The 10,981-nt window shown below is 29.1% G+C and overlaps 1 protein-coding gene across 1 annotated transcript; it reads right to left on the bottom strand.

Annotated features, from left to right (window-relative positions):
- Nucleotides 1-8,303: 8,303 nt before the first annotated feature.
- LOC148566033 (uncharacterized) lies at nt 8,304-9,229 on the bottom strand. The gene is made up of 2 exons (XM_088486186.1): nt 8,458-9,229; nt 8,304-8,338 (listed from the first exon to the last, which is right to left on the bottom strand). Exons 1-2 carry the CDS (start codon nt 9,227-9,229, stop codon nt 8,304-8,306), a joined length of 807 nt encoding a protein of 268 aa, XP_088342312.1.
- Nucleotides 9,230-10,981: the final 1,752 nt, after the last annotated feature.

Raw genomic sequence — 10,981 nt, 5'->3', positions numbered from 1 at the left:
AAATTAAATATCTATAACAATATATAGAGAGAATAGGAGAGTTTGTTGTCTAATTTTCGCTTTTTCATCTTAATACTATTAATAAATAGTGTTTAATATATTTGTCCTCTTAAAATTTGGTCCAAAATATAATTATTAGTTAACTTTTCTTTATTTTTTGTACAAATATCTTTTTATTCTACACATAACTTTTAACGATGTTGTCTTCTTTCTTATTCTATAGAGTACATGTAGTAATCTCTCCCTATCTTTATTTTACTTAATTAAAAAAATCATGATAAATATGTGTATAGAAAATAATAATAAATAATAAAAATAAAAATTAAAAATTTTTAAAAAATAATAGAACAAAAGATGATATAAGATATTGAATATAAAATTAAAAGAACAAATTTTTAGTAATTAAAATTATGCGAAAAAAGAGTTTTTTAAATTTAAATTTTTATATCTACTTCAAATTAAATAAGATTGAAAAAATAAATAAATTTATAAATATTTATAATTTTTTATCTTGATTGTTACATATAATAACAACGTAACAATTTTAGTATCATACTTAAATTAATTTAAATTTTATTATTCTATATATTAAAAAAATTAAATAACTTATAAAATTTTTATTTATTCATAATTTATTATTCATTAAAATTTTTATTTTTTTATATCAAATTTATAATTTAAAAAATATAAAAATTAATTTCCTAAAAAATAGAAAAAAATAACAATATAAAAATTACAATTTTGTTTGAAATTAAATGAAACTAAAATCTTAAAAAATTTATTAGTTAGAGACATAGAAGTTGACATATTAGATTTAGAAAAAGATTAAAAATTATTACAAATAAGTCTTAAAAGTAGGAGAGGTATTCAACAATGTAATATTTTTATATTCAATAGTAGCTAAAATATAGTAGTGTCAATATAATATTACTCTTTTAAAAAGATATAATATATTTGATATTATTTTTTTATAATTGTTGACAAATTTTATAATTTGATTAAAAAAAATTTTGAATACTTGATATTTTAAATTTTGTCTGAAAGCAATAAAATATGACTTAACAAGTAAGTCTGAAAAATAATAAGAATCTACATAATAAGTATACATTTAGATATCTAAATCAAAGAAGAAAAATATTCTTTTAGCAGATCTTTGATAACTCAAAAGTTAACACAATGGTAGTTATGGATCAAAGTCATAAACAAAAATGAGAGTTGGGATAATGGTATGGTGATAATTAATTGCGATTGGGATGAATAGAAGAAGAAAACAAAAAAAAAATAAATAAATAAAACAAGACAACATATGATAAGAGAAAAAATACTATATAATATGATAAGATAATATAATCAAAATAAAAATTAATAATCTTAAAAGATAATAAAATTAAAGATAATTAAAGTGGTTTAAGATAAGATTGAAGAAATATATTTTTTTTATTTATTAAAATTATGGATGGAGATAAAAAATGTTTTGAATATAAATTTTTAAATTTACTTCTAATTAAATAGGATTGAAAAAATAAATAAATTTAATAATATTTATAAATAATTAATCTTTAAATAATATCAATAAATTTTTATATTGATTTTGTTACACATAATAATAAATTAATATTTTTAATCTTATTTTTTAATTTAAATTTATTTATTTGAGTATTTTATATATTAAATAATTTAAGATATTTTACTTTTTTATAATTTATTTTTAAATATTATTAAATTTATAATTTTAAAATAAAAATATAAAATTAATTTCTTAAATTCAATAGAAGAGCGGCTCAACAAGCACTACACTAGTTGATTTATAAAGTGGTTATATCTTATGGGTGACGGTGTGAGCAAAGTTATAAAGAGAGTAAAATTTTATTCCGACCCATAATCATTAATCTAAATGATAATTTATAATTTATTCGTTAACAAAAAATGATATGCGGTTCTTAACAATTTATTCTATTGGATGTATTGGCCTTTTCGTTAATCTTTTCGTTAAGTCTTAACGAATCTATTTTACGGGTATCGTTAACTGCAACCTATCAAACTATTTGATAGGGCAATAATAAAATTTGGGATTAATCTCCACATACAAGCCTTTTCACCGTATAAGTTATATAAATTCTGAAAATTCTTAATCCATAAAACGCGTTTTTTATGGCATGTATGTTTTATGCGCCTCCTTAACAGATTTTTCAATCAATCAACGTGCAAATATATAACTTCTTTTTTTGAAAGGATTTCGTTTCCTTTTTTGAATTCCTTCTGCGTTTTCTTGTTTTCTCTCTTCAATCTCTTTCGTGCGTTTCTTTCTCCCTTCTTCTTTGTCGTTTATGTAAGTTTCTCTCTCTGTTCTCTTTCTTCGTTTTTCTCGTTTTCCATTGTTTCTGAAATTAAACTCTGAAATCGTTTTGAAGATCATGGATGATTCAACTTCAGATTATCAGCTGAACCAGAGCGAAGTGGATTTTGAATTTGAATCTAATGAAGTTCTTGAGGTGTGGTTTAATTCCAGTTAATAATTGAATTTGAATTTAAATCCAGTTAGTAGTTTATAATTGTGTAGTTGAATAATGCGTAAACCTTATCTATGAAATTTGTTGTTTATTATTCCTTGTTTGAATTGAATCTAATGTACTAGTTTTGATGAATTTCTGCATTTTACATCAGACATTCGAGTGTAAATTAGGAATATTTGGGTGTATTTTAGGAAAGTTTGGGTGTATTTACAGTTTATGACTTTTCATCTCACTAAGGGTGAATTGTCTTATTCTTTTAGTTGAATTGTTTTAGTTTTTGTTTAATGATGATTCATGAATCTGATTTTTGTTATTTTTTATAATGGTTTTATAGTTCTATTTGCATTCTATAGTTTATGCTTGTTTTAATATGGTATATTTTTGGTGTATTTTGCAGCCCCTCTATGGTATTGATGAGCAGTTTGTTCGCCACATAGAAGCGTTTTTCTCATACAAGTCTTTACAAGTCTTCTCCTCCTTTTATTGTTTTGAATCCAATCAAGTGGCTAAGGTGTGGTTCAATTCAGAAGAAAAAAAATGTAGCATCAGAGAAAATATTTTCTGTACAAAAATGCTATTTGTACACTAAAATCAGCTACTAAAATCAGCTACCAATGTATTTGTGTATAAATATATGTGTGGTTTAATTTATTTTCAATGTATATTTGTATTCCAGTATGTATTTTATATTGGTGGCTGACTTTGGTGGCTAATTTTAGTGTACACATAGCATAACTCATTTCTGTATTTGCACCAAATTTGGGTGTAAAGCGAAGATATTTGGGTGTAACACGAATATATTTGGGTGTATTTTGAGAAATTTTGGTGTAGTTTTATTTTGATAAGTTTTGCATAATTTACTCTTTCTCTTCCTCTTCCTCATCTTCTGCTACTACTTTTTTTTTTCATCATCATCACCATCTTCTTCTTCTTTATTTCTTATTCATCTTTTTCTTTTTGTTTTACCTTCTCAAGTTTCTTCTTGTTTTACTCTCTTAACAAGAATAAAAACAAAAAATCAAACAAAGAAGAAGAAGAAACACATAATGCTCCAAAATTACTTTTAAAAGGATGAACTTACATTCATTTAACTAAAAGAAAGAAAAAAAATAAGGAAAAGAAGAAGAAAAAATACAGCATTATATGAAACATTTTTCTGTACAAAAATGCTATTTGTACACTAAAATCAACCACTAAAATCAGCTACCAATATATTTGTGGATAAATACATGTATGGTTTAATTTATTTTTAATGTATAATTCCAATATATATTTTATACTGATGGCTGACTTTGGTGGCTGATTTTAGTGTACACGTAGCATAACTCATTTCTATATTTGCAGCAAATTTGGGTGTAAAACAATGATATTTAGATGTAACCCGAAGATATTTGGGTATATTTTAAGGAATTTTGGATATATTTTTATTCTGATAAGTTCTGTATAATTCAGAACTCTTTTTCTTCCTCCTCCTCATCTTTTGCTGGTTCTTTTTTTTTCATCATTATCACCATCTTCTTCTTCTTCTTTTTTTCTTATTCATCTTTTTCTTTTTGTTTTACCTTATCAAGTTTCTTCTTATTCAAACAAAGAAAAAGAAAAAACACATAATGCTGCAAAATTACTTGGAAGAATTTGAACTTACATTCATTTAACTAAAAGAAAGAAAGAAATAAGGAAAAGAAGAAGAAGAAAAAAAATGCAGCATTAGAGAAAATATTTTTCTGTACAAAAATGCTATTTGTACACTAAAATCAACCACTAAAATCAACCACCAATCTATTTGTGTATAAATATATGTGTGCTTTAATTTATTTTCAATGTATTATTTGTATTCCAGTATGTATTTTATACTGGTGACTGACTTTGGTGGTTGATTTTAGTGTACATATAACATAACTCATTTCTGTATGTGCAGCAAATTTGGGTGTAAAACGAAGATATTTGGATATATTTTTATTCTGATAAGTTCTGCATAATTCAAAACTCTTCATCTTCCTGTTAGATATTTTATAAAATTAGTAATTTGCGTACCTCCAGCCGTTGCCAATAAATTCTTTGATTTAATTTGGAAACTTCCAATTCTTGAATCACAAACTCAGATGGAATCAAAGTGTGTTTGTTTGTTATTGTGTAATCAAAATTGGGGACCCAAATTTTATAAAGTTTATGAACAGTCGTGTTCTTTCCATAAAAAAACAGACCAACTGCCAATATAATTAATTAATAATTACAACACCACCCAAACTAATTTCTATATTAACAAATTGGACCACAATTAGAATAAAAAATTCTAACATTCTCCCACTTGGTCCAACATTTGTTACGTATAGTTTGTAATTACATACTATGCTTAAACAATTAAGACAAATTACACGAATCATAGCGATAGGTTCTCACTAATCGAGTATTACCTTATATATATTACAATGTAACATCTCCTAAGTGAATAAACTCTTTATGTGGTATTTCTGTAGGAATAAGCCCAATGCTTATTCTAGGTCTTTCACTAAATTTTATTTGTCATTCTCAATCATGTATGCGCATATATACTGACCAAATGAGAAACAAACAATAATATGAATTTCATATCCAAATATGTCATATAATATAACATAAGTCATATAAGTGACGTTACAAAACATAAACCTATACTTGTAACATGATCCTTAAACAATCCTGGTGGCATGCCTTTTGTCAAAAGATCAGCTATCATCTGTTTAGTACTAATATGCTCTATCTGTACCTCATTAGACCTAACTCGGTCTTTAATGGCTAAGTACTTAAAATCGATGTGCTTACTTCGACTACTACTTCTATTATTCTTAGCCATAAATACAGCAGCTGAATTGTCACAATATATTCTCAATGGCCTAGAGATACAATCCATAATCTTAAGCCCAGAGATGAAATTCTTTAACTAAACACCTTGTGATGTAGCCTCAAAACAAGCAATAAACTCGGCTTCCATGGTAGAAGTGGCTACAAGTGATTGTTTTGCACTCTTCCAAGATACTGCTCCATCAGCAAGCATAAAGATATATCCTAACGTTGACTTCCTAGAATCAACACATCACGCCAAGTCTGAATCTGAGTATCCAACAATTTCCAAATTGTCGGTTTGTCTATATGTAAGCATGAAATCCTTGGTCCCTTGAAGGTACCTTAAGACCTTCTTTGTAGCTCTCCAATGGATAATTTCTGGATTACTTTGATATCTTCCTAACATGCTAACAGCAAAAGCAATGTCAGGTCTTGAACAGACTTGAGCATACATTAGGCTTCCAACGGCTGAAGCATAAGAAATATTTTGCATCTGTTTCTTTTCAAGTTCATTTTTGGGACATTGATCTAAGCAGAATTTGTCACCTTTCACAATAGGTGCAACACTTGGTGAACAATTTTGCATTTTAAACCTCTCAAAAACTTTATTAATATAGGCTTCTTAAGATAAACCTAAAATTTCTTTATGTTTATCTCTATGAATCTTTATGCCAATAACATAAGATGCATCACCCATATCTTTCATATCAAAATGTCTAGAGAGAAGTTGTTTCACTTCATGTAACAACCCTAAATCATTTGTTGCAAGTAAAATATCATCTACATATAAGATGAGAAATAGGATCTTGCTCCCACTAACCTTGTGATATATACATTGATTAGAAATATTCTCAACGAACCCAAATGAAAAAATCACATTGTGAAACTTCAAATACCACTGTCGAAAAACCTGCTTAAGACCATACATTGCTCTCTTAAGCTTGCAAACTAACTCCTTACCAGCACTTGAGATAAACCCTTCGGGTTGTCTCATATAGACCTCTTCTTTTAAATCTCCATTAAGGAATGCTATTTTCACATCCATTTGATGCAATTCCATGTTAAAGTGTGCTACCAATGTCATAATGATGCGGAAAAGAGTCTTTCTTTAAAACAGGAGAAAAGGTTTTTCTGTAGTCAACTCCTTCCCTTTGAGTAAATCCTTTAGCAACAAGTTGAGCCTTGTAGTGCTCAATATTGCCTGAGGAATCCTTCTTGGTCTTAAAGACCCATTTACAGCCAATGGCCTTTTTCCCATCAGGCAATTCTACAAGATCCCAAACTTGGTTGTCCGCCATAGAATTCATTTCATCCTTTATAGCATCTAGCCAGAAATTGGAATTACGACTTTTCATTGCTTGTGAAAACGTCGTTGGGTCATTTTCATCACAAACATCATAGTCAGACTCAGCAAGATACACTACATAGTCACTAGAAATTGCAGGCTTTCTTATCCTTGTTGATCTTCTTAATGTTGCATCATCAACCTCTTGTAAAGGTAGTGGCATAACAGGTTCTCCCTCTTCTTGAAGTTGCTCTTGAGCAATATGTTCTTGAACAACATTTTCATTATGAAGAGTTTGATCCTCCACCATATGATCTACTTGAACATTATCTTCATGATGTGGAACATTAGTAATAGGTTGTTCTACATTGACCCTATCTGTATGGGCATTGTATTGAACAATCACTCTTGTACATGGAGAGGTTTGATAAACATTATCATTCTCAACAACTTTAAGAGGATGATTTCTCCCACTTTTCACATCATGCTCTAAAAATCTTGCATTTCTAGATTCAATTATTTTACTTGAATGGGAGGGACAATAAAATCTGTAACCCTTAGACTTTTCTGCATAGCTGATAAAATAAAAACTTATCGTCCTTGGGTCCAACTTCCTTTCTTGTGGATTATAAACCCGAACTTCAGCAGGACAACCCCAAATGCGTATATGATTCAAACTAGGTTTCCAACCTTTCCATAACTCAAATGGCATTTTAGAAACTGCCTTTGTTGGAACTTTATTTAATATATACGCATGTGTGTTAAGGGCTTCACTCCACAAGGATAAAGGAAGATTGGAGTTGCTAAATATACTCCTCACCATATCCAGCAAAGTCCTATTTCTTCTTTCAGCTACACCATTTTGATCTGGTGTGCCAGACATGATGTATTGTGCCACAATACCAGGCTCTTGAAGATACTTTACAAATGGACCAGGTGCTTGTCCACTTCCAATATATCTCCCATAGAATTCTCCACCTCTATCTGATCTCACGATCTTAATTTTCTTTTCGCATTGTTTCTCTACTTCAGCTTTATAAACTTTAAAAGCGTCCAATGCCTCATATTTATTATGAAGCATATAGAGATACATATATCGTGAATAATCATCAATAAAGGAGATGAAGTATTTCTGACCACTTAAGGACATATCAGGACAACATATGTTAGTGTGAATTATTTCTAATATGTCAGAACTCCTTTTAGCACCTTTTTGAGACTTTTTAGTTTGCTTTCCCTTAATGCAATCCACACAAATATCAAAATCAGTAAAGTCTAGAGTTTCAAGAACTCCATCACTTACTAATTTCTTTATTCTCTTAATGGAGATATGTCCCAACCTTCGGTGCCACAACATGTAGAATTTTTTATTCATACCATTACCATGCATAACCATAAGACTAGATGGAACATTATTAGCTAAATGGACTTTAAATAAATCACCAATTAAAGTACCACGCCTAATAATATTAGAATTTTTAATAATATCAACAGAATCATCATAAAAATTTATACATAATCCTTGTTTTACAAGCTTAGATAAAGAAATCAAATTTTTAGAAAAATCTGGAATATAAAAAGTTTTTTCTAAATCTAAAATACAACCAGTACTTAATACAAGTCTAAATGTTCCAACAGCTTCCACACGTGAATGCATCCGATTGCCCATATAGATGCTTAGTTCACTTCCTATTGGTTTTCTTTTCCTTATGAAACCCTGGATGGTATTTGAAATATGAATTTTAGCACCAGAATCAATCCACCAAGTGTCATGACATATTTCAACAAAATTAGATTCAAAACACACTGAAGGAATAAGATCACAAAGGTTAGTACATTTCTTCTCAAGCCAAACTTTAAATTTTGGGCACTCCTTCTTCATGTGTCCTTTCTTTTTACAAAAGAAACACCGTGCACCTTCTTTCTTCATAGGATGGGATACAATACCCTTTCCTTTCTTCTTATGAGTTTGCTTTTTACTACCCTCATTTGTCACTAATAGTGCACTTTCACCAAGTCCCTGAATTAGCCTTCCTTCCTCTTGCACACACATCACCAGTAATTCATTAATGGACCATTTTTCTTTATGTGTGTTATAAGAAATCTTAAATGGTCCGTACTGGACAGGAAGAGAATTCAGAAGAAGATGCATCAGAAATGAGCCAGAGATCTCAACCTCTAAAGCTTTCAGTTGTGCTGTAATGTCTCTCAACCTCATGATGTGTTCACGCACACCTCTTACGCCAGTAAGCCTCATAGATGACAATTGTGCCATTAGGGTACTTGCAAGTGCCTTACTAGAAGACTCAAATTGTTCATCAATAGCCTTCATATAATCCTTAACATTCCTACAATCAGGAATTGAACCTCGGATACTAGCTGAAATACGAGACTTAATGAACATCATACTTAAACGGTTGGATTTCTCCCACCGTTCGTATAATGCTACCTCGGCTTGAGAACTAGCATCATTAGGTGTCGGAGACTCTTCCCTACGAAAAGCATAGTCAAGGTCTGCACACCCCAAGTGAAAGAGAATCTTATCTTTCCATTCTTTATAGTTGTCACCACTTAACAAATGAACTTCAAATACAGTTTCAGATATCATTAATGCTGCAAATAATAAATCATGCTAATATTACTTAACTTTAAATAGGCACATCAAAATCCATAACATATGATAATACATGCCAATGCAAGTCATATCAAAATAAATATGAATCATAGTATCATTAAAATTTACCTGTGGGCAAAGATTTTAACACACATAATATTCACTATATCAACTAAAGTATTGAAACTAGAAAATAAAATACTATTTCTTAATACCTGTAGGCTAATTAAGAAGTAAGAAATATTTTCTATTTCAATCTAATTATATGTGAATAACATAATAAATTTCTGTGGGTAAGTTTAACAATTACAAATATATCATATTAATATTGATGTGATTTCTTTAAATATAATTATTATCAAGGATGCTGTGGCTACTCCTCAATAAATCATATATTAATCACAATATGATATGCAGCGGAAGAATTTATATTGCATGTGTAAGATCCCGAATTTTTGAAAATTAAATAATTAGCTATTTATGAGCTAATATATTATATTGAGATGTAATTTTTAAGAAAACTATTTTTAACAAAAATAATTAAATAAAATTTTATGATTACTGAAGTTTAATTTAATTATTACTTATTCCATTAAATTTGAATTATATATAAAAAAATAATTTAATAAAACAAAAATTAAATTCATCATCATCATCATCATCATCATCATCATCATCATCATCATCATCATCATCATCATCATCATCATCATCATCATCATCATCATCATCATCATCATCATCATCATCATCATCATCATCATCATCATCATCATCATCATAGCTTCCATTATATCCCTTGGCCGAATGCCATTTGGGAAAGGAAGAAAGCCACCAACGCGGCTTAGTATGCATACGTATATATTTATAAACTTGACACATATCATGTTAGTCATTAAACATCATTATCAATTTTTGCTTCATTATTTCTTCTTGTCACCGAACCATAATCAAAGGAAATAAGAGAGAGACCGAAGCTTTGCAAGAGAGAACTAAGAGAGAACCGTGAAAAATCTCTAATCTTCTAGTCTCGATTTTTTGCGATCTATAACTCCAATAAAAAATTAATCTGGTAAAAGTGTTCGTATCTTCCTCCTCTACACATTAGCGTTATTTTTGTCCGGTAGAAGTTGACGGTGACATAGCTCCTCTTTCTCTTGAGTTCGGCCAATTGGAGTTCTAGGAGGCACAGGCGATTTCTGACGTTTCCTTCTTCAGCAGCTCAGTCAGAAAGCTTCTCCGGAATTTTTGTTGATTTTGATTTCGTACGGAAGTAGGAGATTTATTTTAAAATTAATTGTTTAAATCTATGAATGCCATTGAAGTCTAGTGAGTAATTGCAAATAATTTATAAATGTCTTGCGTGATTAATTGATGAATTGGTTGAGTTGTGGTTGTGAAAGGTGAATAAATTAGTGTTACTTGTTAAATTGAAAGATGATAAGTTAGTTATTGAAGAAATTGTTGTATTGATAATTATTGAATGGAGTTGGATTTGAGTTTGGTTTGGGAAGTTAGGAATTTGAGGGAGTCCACATAGGTGGTAAAGTCCAATTTTAAAGGGAGATGCTGTCCAAATTTTTGTAAAAGTAATACGAAAAAATACTTTTGTTTTGAAAACATGATTTAAATATGTATTTATATTAAGAAGCGAACTTTATATTAAGAGTAAAGTATCGTTTTTGTCCCCAATGTTTGGGGTAAGTCCTATTTGTGTCCCTAACGTTTAGATCATCCTATTTGTAT

Source organism: Arachis ipaensis, chromosome B5 (genome assembly GCF_059453495.1).
Source record: "Arachis ipaensis isolate K30076 ecotype BB chromosome B5, ASM5945349v1, whole genome shotgun sequence".
NCBI lineage: Eukaryota > Viridiplantae > Streptophyta > Magnoliopsida > Fabales > Fabaceae > Arachis > Arachis ipaensis.
The sequence above is the reverse complement of the archived record's forward strand: the minus strand, read 5'-3'. Positions and strand labels throughout refer to the sequence as shown.

Coding starts and splice junctions, on each gene's coding strand:
- LOC148566033 (XM_088486186.1), bottom strand. CDS start 9,229: ATGATATCTGAAACTGTATTTGAAGTTCATTTGTTAAGTGGTGACAAC. Junction 8,339..8,457: donor AGTTTGGCTTGAGAAGAAAT/GTACTAACCTTT, acceptor AATACCATCCAG/GGTTTCATAAGGAAAAGAAA.